The 21,706-nt window shown below is 51.1% G+C and overlaps 1 protein-coding gene across 1 annotated transcript in view; it reads left to right on the forward strand.

The window, feature by feature from the left end:
- Positions 1-21,706, forward strand: part of LOC119964131 (di-N-acetylchitobiase-like) — a 49,184-nt gene that overhangs the window by 21,053 nt on the left and 6,425 nt on the right. Inside the window, exons 4-5 of the mRNA XM_038793432.1 lie at positions 6,775-6,946; positions 7,032-7,129. Coding sequence (XP_038649360.1) covers positions 6,775-6,946; positions 7,032-7,129 — 270 coding nt within the window. The remainder of the gene's footprint in view (positions 1-6,774; positions 6,947-7,031; positions 7,130-21,706) is intronic.

Raw genomic sequence — 21,706 nt, forward strand, 5'->3', positions numbered from 1 at the left:
ATGTACATGCATGCTGTGATGGATGTAGGAATTTCTGATGTATTATATGTATTTGGTGCAGTAAAGTTTCAAAACCTGGGTTTGTGTGTGTGACCGCTGCAGTAGCGTTTTGAAAGAATCTTGGTTTGAACGGTTTGGGGAGCCAAAGGTGCAATTAAGGCATCGTAAAAGTTTGGGATGATGGTGTTTGCTTGGATTAAAAGGGTTCCCTGTGGAGGTAATTAGATTTCAGCTTGGTAAGATGATGTAATTAGTGGGAGGAGCGAAGGTATCAGGCATGCTACAGAAATACAGTTTAGGTTCAGTATTAGATTGAGATGTGAGCATCTGCTCTCATTGTAGTTCAGTTAAAGATAAAAGCAAATTACTGCGGATGCTGGAATCTGAAACGAAAGGGAAAATGCCGGAAAATCTCAGCAAGTCTGGCAGCATCTGTAGGGAGAGAAAAGAGCTAACGTTTCGAGTCCTTTGACTCTTTGTCAAAGCTTTGACAAAGAGTCATCGGACTCGAAACGTTAGCTCAGTTAAAGATATGTGTAGATAGATTATCAGTGAGGCTGGAAGGGTAGCGAGAACAAACTGAGAAGTAGCTTCCGTAGAAAACAGCCAGGATTTCCACATTGTTCGGACAGGAGTCAGGTCTTCTTCAAGCCAGTGTCAAAAGATCCACCTTTCTTAAAGTCGAGTATCCAGGCACCTTAGTACAGCAGGTATTGCTGAGTGTGCACTGTATTTGAAAGTGGCTTGAAAGCTGAGATGGTCTTTTTTGAGCGAGATCAAGATAAGAGTTAAGGGTTATTGTGCCACTGTACTGATTAGCAATTTCAGACAGAGAAGAGAATGGACATAGAACCCCTACAATGAAGAAGGAGGCCATTCAGCCCATCGAGTCTGCACAGACTCTCTGAAAGAGCACCCTACCTCGTCTCACTCCACTGCCGTATGTCCAGAACTTCACCTAACCTACAACTTTGAGCACTCAGGGCAACTGTGAGCCTGACCAATCCACCGAACCTGCACATCTTTGGACACCCAGAGGAAACCCACACAGACACAGGGAGAAAGTGCAAACTGCCAATCTCTACACCTCCAACATATCTCTTTGGGTGAAGCACAGAGACTGGGGACCTGCAAGTTGGGGCCTGGTCTCCAGCAGCCCTCCGAATATCAGGGGCCTCAGGTGTCAGCTCCGTTAGAGATGTGGACACAGTGAGGCGGTTCTGTACTGCTGGAGGGTGCAGGTGAGCACTGTGATATTGCCTCCTCTGCAGATTCTGTGGCAAGTCAGGCAACCCAGAAAGCCAGATATGATCTAAGGAGATCTATTAAAGATGCCAAAAGACAGTACCGGACCAACTCGAGTCCCAGGCTAGCTACACGGACCCCCGCTGACTATGGCAAGGTCTGCAAGACATAACGGGCTACAAGATGAAGGCATGTAAAATCGTCGGCTTCAATGCACCCCTCCCTGATGAGATCAACGCATTCTATGCTCGCTTTGAACAAGAGGTCAGCGAGAGCTCACCCTCCACCCTGGAAGCCTTGGATGAACTTGTATCTGAGATCACCATTGCAGACGTCAGAGCAGCCTTCTCAAAGGTCAACCCACGGAAAGCCACTGGCCTGGATGGGGTACCCGGACGAGCACTCAGGTCTTGCGCGGATCAGCTGGCGGGGGTATTCGCAGACATCTTCAACCTCAATTTACAACAATCTGAGGTCCCTATATGCTTCAAGAAGACGACCATCATGCCTGTACCAAAGAAAAGTCAGGCAGCCTGCCTTAATGACTGTCGTCCAGTGACTCTGACATCCATCATTATGAAGTGCTTCGAAAGGTTAGTCATGGTATGAATCAGCTCCAGCCTCCCGGATTGCCTTGATCCACTACAGTTCACCTCCCGCTGCAACAGGTCCACAGCAGACACCATCTCCATGGCCCTGCACTCAACACTGGAACACCTAGATAACAAAGACACCTTTGTCAGACTCCTATTGATTGACTACAGCTCAGCCTTCAACATTATTATTCCTACAAAACTCATCTCCAAACTCCGTGGCCTGGGAATCGGCTCCTCCCTCTGCGACTGGATCCTGAACTTTCTAACCCACAGGCCACAGTCAGTAAAGATAGACAACAGCACCTCCTCCACGATCATCCTCAACACCGGTGCCCCACAAGGCTGAGTCCTCAACCCCCTACTTTACTCCTTATACACCTATGACTGTGTGGCTAAATTCCCCTCCAACTCGATTTCCAAAGTTGCTGATGACACCACCGTAGTGGGTCAGATTTCAAACAATGGCGAGACAGAGTAGAGGAATGAGATAGAGAGATTCGGCTTCCGGCGGGGGAAGAGAGCGGTCGCGGGTGGAGGAGCTTCTGGAGGGGAACAAAGTTGTGTCCCGCTCCTCACCGAGAACTTGCAGCCAAGTGTGCAAATTCACACAGGAACAAAGGGGGACCCCCGGCCAGAAGCCTCTCTCTCTCTCTCGACCCTGGGTGAGTGAAGGAAGAGAAAAAAGAACTTCCCCTTTTGCGAAAACAAAACTCTGAAAAGAAAACTTTTAAAGAGAAAGAAATGTCACCTTTTTTTCACATATTTCTTTTTTTTTTAATTCTCTTGAAAAGAATTTTATTAAAAAACAGTGATAAAGGAAAGAAGGAAAGGGAAAAGAAAAAGGGGGTGGGAGATGGGGGAAAAGGCAGGGATAAGAAAGGAAGGGAGAAAAAAAAGGGGCAAAAAAATACTAGAAGGGAGCAAAGGGAGTGAGTATTGCCCATTGTCATTGTTTCTCCGGCACCCAAATGTATATTTACTTCCCCAGTCTCCCTCCACCCCCTCCCTCAAACAGTAGCCTACTTATGTGTTGTAAATAATTTTGCCAATTGGACAGAGTTGCTGCTGTTGAGCTGGTGCACAATACCCTATCAGTTATTCTATCTTATGTTTTATTTTCTTTATTATTACTACCTTTTTTTTTGGTATGTTTGGGTGTGCCCTTCTCTTCTATATATGTATGTATGTAGATATTTCTTATTATGTGTACATAACAGTAAATATACTTTGTTAAAAAATCCAATAAAAACATTTATTAAAAAGAAGGAATGAGATAGAATCTGGTGAACTGGTGCAATGACAATAATCCCTCCCTCAATGTCAAGAAAATGAAGGAGATTGTCATTGACTTCAGGAGGCGTAGTGGAGAACATGCCCCTGTCTACATCAATGGGAACGAAGTAGAAAGGGTCGAGAGCTTCAGGTTTTTAGGTGTACAGATCACCAACAGCCTGTCCTAGTCCCCACCCCCCACCCCCCCCATGCCAACACTATAGTTAAGAAAGCCCACCAACAACTACTTTCTCAGAAGACTAAGGAAATTTGGCATGTCAGCTACGACTCTCACCAACTTTTATAGATGCACCATTGAAAGCATTCTTTCTGGTTGTATCACAGCTTGGTATGGAGCCTGCTCTGCCCAGGGCCGCAGGAAACTACAAAAGGTCATGAATGTAGCCCAGTCCATCACGCAAACCAGCCTCCCATCCATTGACTCTATAATTCCCGCTGCATCAGAAAGGCAGCCAGCATAATTAAGGACCCCACGCACTCCGCACATACTCTCTTCCACCTTCTTCCGTCAGGAAAAAGATACAAAAGTTTGAGGTCACGTACCAACCCACTCAAGAACAGTTTCTTCCCTACTGCCATCAGACTTTTGAATGGACCTACCTCGTATTAAGTTGACCTTTTCTATACACCTTGCTATGACTATAACATTACATTTTGTAGTCTCTCCTCCCTTTCATATGTACGGTATGCATTGTTTGTACAGCATGCAAGAAACGATACTTTTCACTGTATACTAATGCATGTGACAATGATAAATCAAATCAAATAAAAGCAAAGGCATAACCTTCAACACCATGATCCCAGCCAAGCTCATATCAAAGCTCCAAAACCTTGGACTTGGCTCTCCACTCTGCAACTGGATCCTCGGTTTTCTGACCAACAGACAACAATCAACAACAGGCATCAACAAGGCCGAGGTGGAGATGGTGAGCAGTTTCAAATTCCATGGGGAGCACATCTCCAAAACTCTGTCCTGGTGCACCCACGTCGACGCTATCACCAAGAAAGCACAACAGCGCCTATACTTCCTCAGGAAACTGAGGAAATTCGGCATGTCCACATTAACCCTTACCAACTTCTACAGATGATGTGGAGATGCCGGCGTTGGACTGGGGAGGGCACAGTAAGAAGTCTTACAACACCAGGTTAAAGTCCAACAGGTTTGTTTCAAACACGAGCTTTCGGAGAGCAGCTCCTTCCTCAGATTCACCTGAGGAAGGAGCTGCGCTCCAAAAGCTCGTGTTTCAAACAAACCTGTTGGACTTTAACCGGGTGTTGTAAGACTTCTTACTGAACTTTTACAGATGCACCATAGAAAGCATCCTATCTGGCTGCATCACAGCCTGCATATGGCAACTGCTCGGCCCAGAACCGCAAGAAACTTCAGAGAGTCGTGAATACCGCCCAGTCCATCACACGAACCTGCCTCCCATCCATTGACTCCATCTACACCTCCCGCTGCCTGGGGAAAGTGGGCAGCATAATCAAAGATCCCTCCCACCCGGCTTACTCACTCTTCCAACTTCTTCCATCAGGCAGGAGATACAGAAGGCTGAGAACACGCACGAACAGACTCAAAAACAGCTTCTTCCCCACTGTCACCAGACTCCTAAATGACCCTCTTATGGACTGACCTCATTAACACTACACCCTGTATGCTTCATCCGATGCCAATGTTTACGTAGTTACATTGTATATCTTGCGTTGCCCTATTATGTATTTTCTTTTATTCCCTTTTCTTTCCATGTACTTAATGATAGTAGATCGTAGAAAAATACTTTTCACTGTACCTCGGTGCATGTGACAATAAACAAATCCAATCCAAGGCATGCGGAAAGGACAGCTGCTGCCTTGGATTCATCGTGGCTGCTGTATCCGTGCTCGGACCTGCACCCTGTGCATCACTGAAAGACTGGGGAATTAACCCAGAGGGTGGGAGAGAATTCACTGGGCCTGTGTGTTGGGCTGTGCCAAGCATTGTGAGGTTATCAATGTGAAGCAGCTCTTTGACCAGTGTGTTGACAGGCTTGTGTGAACATCCCCATCCCGACACTTTCTATCTTGCCTCTATTACGCTTAAGTCTCTATAGACAGCCTTTTGCCTCGCCAACACAGAAGAGCTGAGCACTTGAGCCCTTGTCAGGTACGTCCATTCACCCGGGAGGATGTAAGCTTGGAGTTTCCGAGTGACGGGGGCGGAATTCTCCGGCCCCCCAGCTGCGTTTCTCAGCCGTGTGCCGTTCTATTTTCCCGCCGCTTGTCAATGGGATTTCCCATTGAAGACCCTTCACACCAGCAGGAAATCCACGGCTGGGGTGCCCTGCCGCGGGAAAGGTGAAGCTCAACGACCATAGAATTCCAGGCAGTTCTATAATGAAGAGTATGGAATTGTGCGTGTCACATCCCAGACTCACTCTACCACCTTCAACACTCCCCCATCACCTTCTTCACCCTTGACCCGCCCAATGTAACCATTCCTCTCTCTGTCGCCATTCAGCATTCTCCTGATAGTCCCACTCCACATTCTTTTGCTCCCCTCTGAGAATACACCCGCTACCGCCCCCAGGATCACCCTACCCTCACCCCTCCCATTTACTGGGTTCCACAGAAACCCTTCAGCTACAAGACTATCACTCTATATCTGCCACCCTATCTCATCCCACCCCTCCCTTCCTCACTGTCTCATCCCACCCCTCCCCTCCTCACTGTCTCATCCCACCCCTCCCCTCCTCACTGTCTCATCCCACTCCTCCCCTCCTCACTGTCTCATCCCACCCCTCCCCTCCTCACTGTCTCATCCCACCCCTCCCCTCCTCACTGTCTCATCCCACCCCTCCCCTCCTCACTGTCTCATCCCACCCCTCCTCCTCATTGTGATTGTTTCCTCTGTCAACCGCCAGGACCCCACCTCAGATAATCATTGGCCCCACCCTCTGAGACATCACTCTACTCCAACCTCTGCCTGGACGCCCCCTCGCCCAACCAACCACAGGACCCGAAACCCAACACACAAGATCCTTCTCTCTATCCTGTATTTCTGCGCTCTCACATTCATATACTGTCTCCCTCCCTGCCCACGACGGTCTGTCTGTCTTCCCAGAGACCCTCCCATCCTCTACCCTCCACCTGCTAGCCGGGTGCCGGTTCCACTCCACCCTTGCCCACTGGTGCTCCTCCTCCCTCCTGTGTTCCTCCTTCATGCAGTTTGTCTGATGAGTACCCAATCCGGATGAAGAGGCTGAGATATGCGAGTGGTCCCCAAGAGGCCAAAGCAATAGCAGCAGCATCTCGGCACTTCAAAGAACAGGCGGTTGTCATGCACAGCAGGTGCAAATCACAGACACATCAGGCAGGGGTCTTAATCGAAGTGGCCAATTGATGAGCGTGCCAAATCTGCCAATGCATTGCAAATGGCCTGTCGCATTGTTTGTCAGGAAGGTCGGTTTACCTTTAACTCTCCTGTAGAGATGTTAATAGTTCATCCCGACGTTGGAAAACTGACCTTTGGCCTCCCACCAAATAACGTTGCACCATCCACCAAGCTTCCCACTGCTGCCAGGCCTAGAATATTCCACCCTGAATAACTACTAGTGTCATCAAACATGAGATGTGAAATCCAATTAACTTCTTTGTCTCTCAGGTATCACTGACGGTTCCTTGGACTCCAAACTGCCCTGCTGGCAAATGCCACCATTATGCAGCAATGTCCAAATCCTGTGACTTTTTATTTGTGAAATCCTATGACATACATCTTCAAATGTGGGATGACTGCTTTGCAAAAGCAAATGCTCCCTATGAGCAGACTTTATCAGGTATGTCTAACACAAACTTCTGCTCAAGAGAGTTGCTTGTGTGTATCGATCTTATCCTAACACAGTCATATCTTTGATCACTGAGGTATCTCTGCTTACATCAATCTGGGTGTCGATCCCAGAAAGCTCGTGATGGGAATACCATGGTTTGGTCATGACTATACTTGCAAGAGGTTCTTTGAGGTAAGGATCTATGATTGGTTGGCATTGCACGGTGAGTGGGACTGAAGACAGTTTATCTGTGGTGTGAGGGACTCCTTTGGGGATTCAGGAGTGTGGGGGGTGTCTCGTGTGGGGTTCGGCTGGCTCTTTAAAATTGTTACGTTGAAGTTAGAAATGCTTCTTTTCTTTCCACCTCTTTCAGAGTTACCGTCAGCATAAAAGTGACAGAACCATGCAAAAAGTTAGAACCTTTTGTCAGCTAGTTCCCAAGGCAGTTCAATTATCCAGGGAAAGTTAGTGCTTCTGGCAAATGCCATGTAAACCCTTACTTGGAAACTACCTAGAGGGATTCCCATGGGAATCTTTTGTGTTCCCTCCCCAAATCCAATGCTGGGCAGCCAGGACGTTATGGGCCAAAGTTTGAAATCCCAATTTCCCACCAACAGAATAAAGTTACAGTATTCCACCTTGTAACAAAATAATAATAATCTTTATTAGTGTCACACGTAGGCTTGCATTAACACTGCAACAAAATTACTGTCAGAAGCTCCTAGTCGCCATATTCCGGTGGCTGTTCGGGTACACTGAGGGAGAACGTGCAAACTCAGCACAGAAACTGACCAAAGCCGGGTCCCTGGCGCTGTGAAGCAACAGTACGAACAAAGTAAAACAATCGATATCTATCTTATACTCCAACATACAGAATTAGCAAGAGGTAAATATGAATTGACAGGAAAACTGTGGCAGGACACAGCACATTGTGCATTAAATGGCAGGTGTGACAAAATCAGATCCCATGGATTTCTCAGCAACTGACCCAGATGTCAGTGACCACTATGAGCCACAAAATCTCAATAGACCTGTCACCCTCATTCGGGATTTTAATTATTTGCTTTTGAAGGTCTAGCCATTGAATTCCCACAAATTTCCCTCATACTTGAATTGCTTCAATGTCAATGGAATGCCGAATTTGGGTGCCTTTGAGTGCTATAGTGAGAGTTTGGTGACTGAGGGAGTGAGGTGAGGAGGGAGAAAGGTGCTCCTTTCATTTCATTCCTCAAACAGCTGCATTCTGTAAGGGAAGAGTTGTTCGTTTGTTTTTTTTTGTTTTTGTTTTTGGGGGCAGCAAGCTATCTTTGTGTCATTTAGCAGAATCCCCAATTTTAGAGGGTTCACTTGGGAGAGTGGCAGGAGTATATATATATATATATTTTATTTTTAAGGGCATAAAGAGTGTTAAATCTTTTTTTTCCTTTCAAATATCTTTGGGAATTCAGATCAGAGGGGATGGAGGCACGAGCAGTTGCATGCTCCTCTTGTAGGATGCTCCTCCTGCAGGATGTGGGTGGTGAGGGACACCACTGGTGTCCCCGCTGACTACACCTGCGGGAAGTGGACCCTACTCCAGCTCTTCAGAGACCCCGTTAGGGAACTGGAGCTGGAGCTGGATGAACTTCCGATCATCCGGGAGACAGAGGGGGTGATAGAGAGGAGTTACAGGGAGGTAGCCACACTCAAGGTGCAGGACAAGAGTAGCTGGGTTACAGTCAGGGGAAGAAAAACAAATGGGCAGACAGCGCAGGGATCCCTCATGGCCGTTCCCCTTCAAAACAAGTATACTGTTTTGGATGCTGTTGGGGGGGATGACCTACCAGGGGAAGGCCCTAGCGGCCAGGTCTCTGGCACTGAGTCTGGCTCTGTGGCTCAGGAGGAAAGGGGGAGAATAGAAAAGCAATAGTGATAGGAGACTCAATGGTGAGGGGAACGGATAGGAAATTCTGTGGTCATGAACGAGACTCCCAGAAGGTATGTTGCCTCCCAGGTGCCAGGGTCAGATATGTCTCAGATCAAGTCTGCAGGATTTCTAAGGGGGAGGGGGAGCAACCAGAAGTTGTGGTGTACATAGGCACCAACAACATAGCTAAGAAAAGGAGTGAGGATCTAAAAGGTGATTTTAGGGAGTTAGGTTGGAAGCTAAAGAGCAGGACGAGCAGAGTACTGATCTCAGGATTGCTTCCAGTGCCATGTGAAAGTGAGGCAAGGAACAGAGAGCGAGTGCAGCTGAACACGTTGCTCCAGGGCTGGTGCAGGAGGGAAGACTTCAGATATGTGGATCATTGGGATATCTTCTGGGGAAGGTGGGACCTGTACATGAAGGATGGATTGCACCTGAACTGGAGGGGCACCAATATCCTGGGTGGGAGGTTTGCTACAGCTCTTCGGGAGGTTTCAAACTAGTTTGGCAGAGGGATGGAAACCAGAGCTATGGATCAGAGGATAGGGTAGCTGTTGAACAGGCAGAAATAGTATGCAGCAAGTCGGTGAGGAAGGATAGACAGTTACTAGGGCAAAGTTGCACTCAGTGGAATGGGTTAAAGTGTATCTGTTTCAATGCAAGGAGTGTCATAAATAAGGGAGATGAACTTAGAGCATGGATCAGTACTTGGAACTACGATGTTGTGGCCATTATGGAGATATGGATTTCACAGGGGAAGGAATGGTTGTTTGATGTTCTGGGCTTTAGATGTTTTAAGAAGAATAGGGAAAGAGGTAAAAGAGGAGGGGGATTGGTACTGTAATTAGGGAGTGCACCACAACTGCAGAAAATGAGGTAGTCGAGGAGTGTTTGTCTACTGAGTCAGTATGGGTGGAAGTCAGAAACAAGAAAGGAACAGTCACTTTATTGGGAGTTTTCTATAGACTCCCCAATAGCAGCACAGAGATGGAGGAACAGATTGGGCGGCAGATCTTGGAAAAGTGCAGAAGTAACAGAGCTGTTGTCATGGGTGACTTCAACTTCCCTAATATTGACTGGAACCTCCTTAGTGCAAATGGTTTGGATGGAGCAGATTTTGTCAGGTGTGTACAGGAAGGATTCCTGACTCAATATGTAGACAGGCCGACTAGGAGGGAGGCCGTATTGGATTTGATGCTTGGCAACGAACCAAGCCAGGTGCCAGATGTCTCGGTGGGAGAGCATTTCGGTGACAGTGACCACAACTCCTTGACCTTTACCATAGTCATGGAGAGGGATAGGAACAGACAGTATGGGAAGGTATTTAATTGGGGGAGGGGAAATTATACTGCTATTAGACAGGAGCTGAGGAGCATAAAGTGGGAACAGTTGTTCTTGGGGAAATGCACAACAGTAATGTGGAGGTTGTTTAAGGAGCACTTGCTGCGAGTGCTGAATAGGTTTGTCCCACTGAGACAAGGAAGGAATGATAAGGTGAAGGAGCCTTGGATGACAAGAGAAGTGGAGCTTCTAGTCAAGTGGAAGAAGGAAGCTTACGTAAAGTTGAGGAAGCAAGGATCTGACTCGGCTTTAGACGGTTACGATGGGGCAGCACGGTAGCATAGTGGTTAGCATAAATGCTTCACAGCTCCAGGGTCCCAGGTTCGGTTCCCGGCTGGGTCACTGTCTGTGCGGAGTCTGCACGTCCTCCCCGTGTGTGCGTGGGTTTCCTCCGGGTGCTCCGGTTTCCTCCCACAGTCCAAAGATGTGCGGGTTAGGTGGATTGGCCATGCTAAATTGCCCGTAGTGTCCTAAAAAGTAAGGTTAAGGGGGAGTTGTTGGGTTACGGGTATAGGGTGGATACGTGAGTTTGAGTAGGGTGATCATTGCTCGGCACAACATCGAGGGCCGAAGGGCCTGTTCTGTGCTGTACTGTTCTATGTTCTAAGGTAACCAGGAAGGAATTCAAAAATGGACTTAGGAGCTAGAAGGGGGCATGAAAAAGCCCTGGTGGGAAGGATTAGGGAAAACCCCAAGGCATTCTAAACTTGTGTGAGAAATAAGAGGGTGATCAGAGTGAGAGTAGGGCCGATCAGGGACAGTGGAGGGAACTTGAAAATAAAATGAAAATCGCTTATTGAGTAGGCTTCAAATGAAGTTACTGTGAAAATCCCCTAGTCGCCACATTCCGGCGCCTGTTCGGGGAGGCTGTTACGGGAATCGAACCGTGCTGCTGGCCTGCTTGGTCTGCTTTCAAAGCCAGAAATTTAGCCCTGTGCTAAACAGCCCCTGTGCTTAGAGTCTGGGGAGATGGGGGAGGCCCTAAATGAATACTTTACTTCAGTATTCACGAGAGAGAGGCACCTTGTTGCTCATGAGAACAGCGTGAACCAGGTTAATAGACTCAAACAGGTTGATATTAAGAAGGAGGATGGGCTGGAAATTTTGACAAGCATCAGATCGATAAGTCCCCTAGGCCTGATGGGATATACCTAAGGTTACTACGGGAAGCGATGGAGGAGATTGCTGCGCCATTGGCAATGATCTTTGAGTCCTCACTCTCCACTGGAGTAGTACCGGATGATTGGAGGAAGGCGAATGTTGTTCCCCTGTTCAAGAAAGGGAATAGGAAAATCTGTGGGAATTACAGTCTTACGTCTATGGTGAGCAAAATATTGGAAAGGATTCTGAGAGAAAGGGGGTGGGATTCTCAGACCCCCCGCGCGAATCGGGCCACGTAGCCGGGACGCAATTCTCCACAGAGTGGACTGCCATTGGAGCCGGCGTGGTCGGCACGGCGCTGGCCGGGGTCTGTGCCGATTCTCCGACCCGGATGGGCTGAGCGGCCGTCAGAAAGAATCCGAGACCTGCCGGCGCCATTCTAACATGCTCTGAGCTGGCGGGAACTCAACATTGAAGGGTCCAGGGTGGCCTGTGTGTGTGTGGGGGGGGGGAGAGGTGGTGCCAACCCCGGGGGGGACTCCATAGTGGCCTGGCCCACGATCAAGGCAAACCAATTGGTGGGCCGGCCTCTCTGGCTGGGGGCCTCCTTTCCTCCTAGCCGGCTCCTTTAGCCCTGCGCCATTTGGCATCGGCACCGGCGCGGGTAAAAAGGCCACAACGCATGCGCGCGTTGACGCCGGCCCAACTGCGCATGCGCGGACCCCGCGGCACCACGTTCACGTCGGGATCAGCAGCTGAAGCGGCGTGGGCAGCTCCAGCGCCGTGCTAGCCCCCTGTGGGGTGGAGAATGGGGTCCCGGAGCGGGCCCCAACGCCGGAGTAAAACACTCGTGTTTTGCCGCGGGCGCCGACACTCTGCTGTCGGAGCAGTGAAGCGCGCTCAGGATTTCTCATTATTTAGAAAGACGGGTGCGATTCTCTGCTCTGGCAGCAGGGTGTCAACGCCCGCGGCAAAGCGAGAGTGTTTTACTCTGGCGTCGGCACCCGTCCCGGGATCCCATTCTCTGGCCAACAGGGGGCTAGCACGGAGCTGGAGCGGCCCACGCTGCTTCAGCTGCCAATTCTGGCGTGAACTCCGCGCTGCAGGGTCCGCGCATTCGCAGTTGGGCCGGCGTCTACTTGCACATGCGCAGTGGCACCGGCGCCAACGCGTACATGCGCAGTGGCCTTCTTTGCCGCGCCGGCCCCGTCGCCAAATGGCGCTGGGCTACAGGAGCCGGCGCGGAGGAAAGGAGGCCCACAGCCAGAGAGGCGGGCCACCTATCAGTGGGCCCCGATCGTGGGCCAGGCCACTACGGAGGCCTCCTTCACCCCCCCCCCCCCCCCCCCCCCCCACCAAGGGTGCCCCTGGACCCTTCAATGCCGAGGTCCCGCCAGCTCAGAAGATGTTAGAATGGCGCCGGCGGGACTTGGTTGTCTTTCGACAGCCACTCGGCCCATCCGGGCTGGAGAATTGGCGCATACCCCAACCGGCGCCGCGCCGACCACGCCGGCGCAGATGGCGCCGATTCTCCGCTCTGTTGAGAATTGCGCCCCGCCGTCGGGATGGCATGGCACCACGCTGATTCTCCAACCCAGTGGGGAGTCGGAGAATCCCGCCGACATAGTTTGATTAAAGATAGTCAGCATGGCTTTGTGAGGGGCAGGTCATGCCTTACAAGCCTCATTGAATTCTTTGACGATGTGACGAGACATATTGATGAAGGTCGGGCAGTGGATGTGGTGTATATGGATTTCACAAAGGCATTTGATAAGGTTCCCCATAGTCGGCTCATTCAGAAACTTAGGGGGAATGGGATACAGGGAAATCTGGCTGTCTGGATACAGAATTGGCTGGCCAGAAGAAGACAGCGAGTGGTAGTGGATGGAAAGTATTCCACCTGGAGGTCGGTGACCAGTGGTGTCCCGTAAGGATCTGTTCTGGGACCTCTGCTCTTTGTGGTTTTTATAAATGACTTGGATGAGGAAGTAGAAGGGTGGGTTTGTAAGTTTGCCGATGACACGAAGGTTGGTGGAGTTGTAGATAGCGTCGAGGGCTGTTGCAGGTTACAACAGGACATTGAAAGGATGCAGAGCTGGGCTGAGAAGTGGCAGATGGAGTTCAACCAAGATAACTGTGAAGTGATTCAGATCGAATTTGAATACTGAATACAGGGTTAAAGGCAGGATTCTTGGAAGTGTGGAGGAACAGAGGGATCTTGGGGTCCACGTACATCGATCCCTTAAAGTTGCCACCCAGGTTGATAGGGTTGTTAAGAAGGCGTATGTTGTGTTGGCTTTCATTAACAGGGGGATTGAGTTTAAGAGCCGCAAGGTTTTGCTGCAGTTTTTTTTAAACCCTGGTTAGACAACACTTGGAATATTGGGCGCGATTCTCCCAAAACGGGAGAAATCGTAAAGCTGCCGTAAAACCCGAACGGGTTTTACGGCAGCGCGCCCCTTCTCGACCGGGGACCGAATCTGGTCCCCCGTCGGGGTTAGCAGCCCGACGCCGTAGGCTCCGGCAAGACGGGCTTAACGAAAATCGTTAAGCCCGCTTGCTGGAGTTAGCGCCGGCTGATGCGTCATATGACGTCAGCCGCGCATGCGCAGTTTGGAAGACTCCAACCCGCGCATGCGCGGGTGACGTCATCGCGTTTTTGCGCGAAACCCACGCATGCGCGGGCCAGGTTGCCCCTCAGCCGCCCCGCGAATGGATACTGCGGGGCGGCGGAAGGACAAGTAGTGTGCGAGCATCGGGCCCGCTGCCCGCGATCGGTGCCCACCGATCGCGGGCCCATGGCACCCTTGGCACGGCCGTGGTACGGCCGTGCCAATCGGTGCCATGGTTATTAATAGCGAGTTAGTCACGCCGTTTTTACGAACGGCAAGACCAGGTGTGTTTGCCGTTCGTAAAAACGGCGTAAAGGGCTGGGACTTCGGCCCATCTAACAGCTGAGAATCGCTGCCGGCCGTAAAAAAACGGCGGCAGCGATTCGGGTCGGGACTTCGGCGGGGGGGGGGGGGGGGGGTGGGGGGGGGGGAGAATAGCGGGAGGGCGGCAAAAATGTCGGGAAGGCCCTCCCGCTATTCTCCCACCCGTCGTGGGGGGCGGAGAATTTCGCCCATTGTGTCCAGTTCTGGTCGCCTCATTATAGGAAGGATGTGGATGCTTTGGAGAGGGTACAGAGGAGATTTACCAGGATGCTGCCTGGACTGGAGGGCATGTCTTTTGAAGAAAGGTTGAGGGAGCTAGGGCTTTTCTCATTGGAGCGAAGAAGAAAGAGAGGTGACTTGATAGAGGTGTACAAGGTGATGAGAGGCATGGATAGAGTGGATAGCCAGAGATTTTTCCCCAGGGCAGAATTGCTGTCACGAGGGGACATAATTTTAAAGTGATTACAGGAAGGTATAGGGGGGATATCAGAGGTAGGATCTGTCGGGTGTGTGGATTGCACTTCCAGCAGAGGTGGTGGAGTCAGAGTCATTGGGGACATTTAAGTGACTCTTAGACAGGCACATGGACAGCAGTAAATTGAAGGGATGTAAGTTAGTTACAGTCCTGCACAGTTACAGTCCTGCACAGTTACAGTTCTGCATGGATACAGTCCTGCACAGTTACAGTCCTGCACAGTTACAGTCCTGCATGGTTACAGTCCTGCACGGATACAGTCCTGCATGGTTACAATCCTGCACGGTTACAGTCCTGCACAGTTACAGTCCTGCACAGTTACAGTTCTGCATGGATACAGTCCTGCACAGTTACAGTCCTGCACAGTTACAGTCCTGCATGGTTACAGTCCTGCACGGATACAGTCCTGCACAGTTACAGTCCTGCACGGATACAGTCCTGAACGGTTACAGTCCTGCACGGTTACAGTCCTGCACGGATACAGTCCTGAACGGTTACAGTCCTGCACAGTTACAGTCCTGCACAGTTACAGTCCTGCACGGTTACAGTCCTGCACGGTTACAGTCCTGCACGGTTACAGTCCTGCACAGTTACAGTCCTGCACAGTTACAGTCCTGCACAGTTACAGTCCTGCACAGTTACAGTCCTGCACAGTTACAGTCCTGCGCAGTTACAGTCCTGCGCGGTTACAGTCCTGCACGGTTACAGTCCTGCACGGATACAGTCCTGCACGGTTACAGTCCTGCGCGGTTACAGTCCTGCACGGTTACAGTCCTGCGCGGTTACAGTCCTGCACGGTTACAGTCCTGCACAGTTACAGTCCTGCACAGTTACAGTCCTGCACAGTTACAGTCCTGCACAGTTACAGTCCTGCGCAGTTACAGTCCTGCGCAGTTACAGTCCTGCGCGGTTACAGTCCTGCACGGTTACAGTCCTGCACGGATACAGTCCTGCACGGATACAGTCCTGCGCGGTTACAGTCCTGCACAGTTACAGTCCTGCACGGTTACAGTCCTGCACGGATACAGTCCTGCACGGATACAGTCCTGCACGGTTACAGTCCTGCACAGTTACAGTCCTGCACAGTTACAGTCCTGCACGGTTACAGTCCTGCATGGTTACAGTCCTGAATGGATACAGTCCTGCACGGTTACAGTCCTGCACGGTTACAGTCCTGCATGGATACAATCCTGCATGGATACAGTCCTGCACGGTTACAGTCCTGCACGGTTACAGTCCTGCACGGTTACAGTCCTGCACGGATACAGTCCTGCACGGATACAGTCCTGCACGGTTACAGTCCTGCACAGTTACAGTCCTGCACGGTTACAGTCCTGCACGGATACAGTCCTGCACAGTTACAGTCCTGCACGGATACAGTCCTGCACGGTTACAGTCCTGCACGGTTACAGTCCTGCACGGTTACAGTCCTGCACGGTTACAGTCCTGCACGGATACAGTCCTGCACGGTTACAGTCCTGCACGGTTACAGTCCTGCACGGTTACAGTCCTGCATGGTTACAGTCCTGCACGGTTACAGTCCTGCACAGTTACAGTCCTGCACGGATACAGTCCTGCACGGTTACAGTCCTGCACGGTTACAGTCCTGCACGGTTACAGTCCTGCATGGATACAGTCCTGCACCATTACAGTCCTGCACGGTTACAGTCCTGCACGGTTACAGTCCTGCATGGATACAGTCCTGCACGGTTACAGTCCTGCATGGTTACAGTCCTGCATGGTCACAGTCCTGCACGGTTACAGTCCTGCATGGTTACAGTCCTGCACGGTTACAGTCCTGCATGGTTACAGTCCTGCATGGTTACAGTCCTGCATGGTTACAGTCCTGCATGGTTACAGTCCTGCACGGTTACAGTCCTGCATGGTTACAGTCCTGCACAGTTACAGTCCTGCACAGTTACAGTCCTGCACCGTTACAGTCCTGCACGGTTACAGTCCTGCACCGTTACAGTCCTGCACGGTTACAGTCCTGCACGGTTACAGTCCTGCATGGTTACAGTTCTGCACGGTTACAGTCCTGCACGGTTACAGTCCTGCACGGTTACAGTCCTGCACGGTTACAGTCCTGCACGGTTACAGTCCTGCACGGTTACAGTCCTGCACGGTTACAGTCCTGCATGGTTACAGTCCTGCACCGTTACAGTCCTGCACGGTTACAGTCCTGCACAGTTACAGTCCTGCACGGATACAGACCTGCACGGTTACAGTCCTGCACGGATACAGTCCTGCACGGATACAGTCCTGCACGGTTACAGTCCTGCACAGTTACAGTCCTGCACAGTTACAGTCCTGCACGGTTACAGTCCTGCACGGTTACAGTCCTGCGCAGTTACAGTCCTGCACAGTTACAGTCCTGCACAGATACAGTCCTGCACAGTTACAGTCCTGAACGGTTACAGTCCTGCACAGTTACAGTCCTGCACAGATACAGTCCTGCACAGTTACAGTCCTGAACGGTTACAGTCCTGCACAGTTACAGTCCTGCACGGATACAGTCCTGCACAGTTACAGTCCTGAACGGTTACAGTCCTGCACAGTTACAGTCCTGCACAGTTACAGTCCTGCACGGATACAGTCCTGCACAGTTACAGTCCTGCACGGATACAGTCCTGCACAGTTACAGTCCTGCACGGTTACAGTCCTGCACGGATACAGTCCTGCACAGTTACAGTCCTGCACGGTTACAGTCCTGCACGGTTACAGTCCTGCACGGATACAGTCCTGCACGGTTACAGTCCTGCACGGTTACAGTCCTGCACGGTTACAGTCCTGCACGGTTACAGTCCTGCACGGTTACAGTCCTGCACAGTTACAGTCCTGCACGGATACAGTCCTGCATGGTTACAGTCCTGCACGGTTACAGTCCTGCACAGTTACAGTCCTGCACAGTTACAGTCCTGCACAGTTACAGTCCTGCACAGTTACAGTCCTGCACAGTTACAGTCCTGCACGGTTACAGTCCTGCACAGTTACAGTCCTGCACGGTTACAGTCCTGCATGGTTACAGTCCTGCACGGTTACAGTCCTGCACGGATACAGTCCTGCACGGATACAGTCCTGCACGGTTACAGTCCTGCACAGTTACAGTCCTGCACAGTTACAGTCCTGCACGGATACAGTCCTGCACGGTTACAGTCCTGCACGGTTACAGTCCTGCACAGTTACAGTCCTGCACGGTTACAGTCCTGCACAGTTACAGTCCTGCACGGTTACAGTCCTGCACAGTTACAGTCCTGCACGGTTACAGTCCTGCACAGTTACAGTCCTGCACGGATACAGTCCTGCACGGTTACAGTCCTGCAATGTTACAGTCCTGCACGGATACAGTCCTGCATGGTTACAGTCCTGCACGGTTACAGTCCTGCACGGTTACAGTCCTGCACAGTTACAGTCCTGCACGGATACAGTCCTGCATGGTTACAGTCCTGCACGGTTACAGTCCTGCACAGTTACAGTCCTGCACAGTTACAGTCCTGCACAGTTACAGTCCTGCACAGTTACAGTCCTGCATGGTTACAGTCCTGCACAGTTACAGTCCTGCATGGTTACAATCCTGCACAGTTACAGTCCTGCACAGTTACAGTCCTGCACAGTTACAGTCCTGCATGGTTACAGTCCTGCATGGTTACAGTCCTGCATGGTTACAGTCCTGCACGGATACAGTCCTGCACAGTTACAGTCCTGCACAGTTACAGTCCTGCACAGTTACAGTCCTGCACGGATACAGTCCTGCATGGTTACAGTCCTGCACGGTTACAGTCCTGCACGGTTACAGTCCTGCACGGATACAGTCCTGCACGGTTACAGTCCTGCACGGTTACAGTCCTGCACGGTTACAGTCCTGCACAGATACAGTCCTGCACGGTTACAGTCCTGCGCGGTTACAGTCCTGCACAGTTACAGTCCTGCACGGTTACAGTCCTGCACGGATACAGTCCTGCACGGTTACAGTCCTGCACGGTTACAGTCCTGCACAGATACAGTCCTGCACAGTTACAGTCCTGCACAGTTACAGTCCTGCACGGTTACAGTCCTGCACAGTTACAGTCCTGCACAGTTACAGTCCTGCACAGTTACAGTCCTGCACGGTTACAGTCCTGCACAGTTACAGTCCTGCACAGTTACAGTCCTGCACGGTTACAGTCCTGCACAGTTACAGTCCTGCACGGTTACAGTCCTGCACAGTTACAGTCCTGCACAGTTACAGTCCTGCACGGTTACAGTCCTGCACAGTTACAGTCCTGCACGGTTACAGACCTGCACGGTTACAGTCCTGCACAGTTACAGTCCTGCACGGTTACAGACCTGCACGGTTACAGTCCTGCACAGTTACAGTCCTGCACGGTTACAGTCCTGCACAGTTACAGTCCTGCACGGTTACAGACCTGCACGGTTACAGTCCTGCACAGTTACAGTCCTGCACGGTTACAGACCTGCACGGTTACAGTCCTGCACAGTTACAGTCCTGCACAGTTACAGTCCTGCACGGTTACAGTCCTGCACAGTTACAGTCCTGCACGGTTACAGTCCTGCACAGTTACAGTCCTGCACGGTTACAGTCCTGCACAGTTACAGTCCTGCACAGTTACAGTCCTGCACAGTTACAGTCCTGCACGGTTACAGTCCTGAACGGTTACAGTCCTGCACGGATACAGTCCTGCACAGTTACAGTCCTGCACGGATACAGTCCTGAACGGTTACAGTCCTGCACGGATACAGTCCTGCACAGTTACAGTCCTGCACGGTTACAGTCCTGCACGGTTACAGTCCTGCACAGTTACAGTCCTGCATGGATACAGTCCTGCACGGTTACAGTCCTGCACAGTTACAGTCCTGCATGGATACAGTCCTGCACGGTTACAGTCCTGCATGGATACAGTCCTGCACGGTTACAGTCCTGCACGGTTACAGTCCTGCACAGTTACAGTCCTGCACAGTTACAGTCCTGCACGGTTACAGTCCTGCACGGTTACAGTCCTGCACGGATACAGTCCTGCACGGATACAGTCCTGCACAGTTACAGTCCTGCACGGTTACAGTCCTGCACGGTTACAGTCCTGCACAGTTACAGTCCTGCACAGTTACAGTCCTGCACGGATACAGTCCTGCACAGTTACAGTCCTGCACGGTTACAGTCCTGCACGGTTACAGTCCTGCACGGATACAGTCCTGCATGGATACAGTCCTGCACGGTTACAGTCCTGCACGGATACAGTCCTGCACGGTTACAGTCCTGCACAGTTACAGTCCTGCACGGATACAGTCCTGCACAGTTACAGTCCTGCATGGATACAGTCCTGCACGGTTACAGTCCTGCACGGTTACAGTCCTGCGCAGTTACAGTCCTGCACAGTTACAGTCCTGCACGGATACAGTCCTGCACAGTTACAGTCCTGCACAGTTACAGTCCTGCACGGTTACAGTCCTGCACAGTTACAGTCCTGCACGGTTACAGTCCTGCACAGTTACAGTCCTGCACGGTTACAGTCCTGCACGGTTACAGTCCTGAACGGTTACAGTCCTGCACAGTTACAGTCCTGCACGGTTACAGTCCTGCACAGTTACAGTCCTGCACGGTTACAGTCCTGCACGGATACAGTCCTGCATGGTTACAGTCCTGCATGGTTACAGTCCTGCACGGTTACAGTCCTGCACGGTTACAGTCCTGCACGGTTACAGTCCTGCGCGGTTACAGTCCTGCACAGTTACAGTCCTGCACGGTTACAGTCCTGCACAGTTACAGTCCTGCACAGTTACAGTCCTGCACGGTTACAGTCCTGCACAGTTACAGTCCTGCACGGTTACAGTCCTGCACGGTTACAGTCCTGCACGGTTACAGTCCTGCACAGTTACAGTCCTGCACAGTTACAGTCCTGCACAGTTACAGTCCTGCACAGTTACAGTCCTGCACAGTTACAGTCCTGCACGGTTACAGTCCTGCACGGTTACAGTCCTGCACGGTTACAGTCCTGCATGGATACAGTCCTGCACAGTTACAGTCCTGCACAGGTACAGTCCTGCGCGGTTACAGTCCTGCATGGATACAGTCCTGCACAGTTACAGTCCTGCATGGTTACAATCCTGCACGGTTACAGTCCTGCACCGTTACAGTCCTGCACGGTTACAGTCCTGCACGGTTACAGTCCTGCACGGTTACAGTCCTGCACAGTTACAGTCCTGCACGGTTACAGTCCTGCACGGTTACAGTCCTGCACGGTTACAGTCCTGCACGGTTACAGTCCTGCACAGTTACAGTCCTGCACGGACACAGTCCTGCACGGTTACAGTCCTGCACAGTTACAGTCCTGCACGGATACAGTCCTGCACAGTTACAGTCCTGCACAGTTACAGTCCTGCACGGATACAGTCCTGCACGGTTACAGTCCTGCACGGTTACAGTCCTGCACGGTTACAGTCCTGCACGGATACAGTCCTGCACGGTTACAGTCCTGCACGGTTACAGTCCTGCACAGTTACAGTCCTGCACAGTTACAGTCCTGCACGGATACAGTCCTGCACGGTTACAGTCCTGCACGGTTACAGTCCTGCACGGTTACAGTCCTGCACGGATACAGTCCTGCACGGTTACAGTCCTGCACGGTTACAGTCCTGCACGGATACAGTCCTGCACAGTTACAGTCCTGCACAGTTACAGTCCTGCACGGATACAGTCCTGCACGGTTACAGTCCTGCATGGTTACAGTCCTGCACGGTTACAGTCCTGCACGGATACAGTCCTGCACGGTTACAGTCCTGCATGGTTACAGTCCTGCACGGTTACAGTCCTGCACGGATACAGTCCTGCACGGTTACAGTCCTGCACGGTTACAGTCCTGCACGATACAGTCCTGCACGGTTACAGTTCTGCACGGTTACAGTCCCTGCTCGGACAGTCCTGCACGGATACAGTCCTGCACAGTTACAGTCCTGCCAGTTAACAGTCCTGCACAGATACAGTCCTGCACGGATCCAGTCCTGCACAGTTACAG

The sequence above is a fragment of the Scyliorhinus canicula genome, chromosome 4 (genome assembly GCF_902713615.1).
Source record: "Scyliorhinus canicula chromosome 4, sScyCan1.1, whole genome shotgun sequence".
Lineage (NCBI taxonomy): Eukaryota > Metazoa > Chordata > Chondrichthyes > Carcharhiniformes > Scyliorhinidae > Scyliorhinus > Scyliorhinus canicula.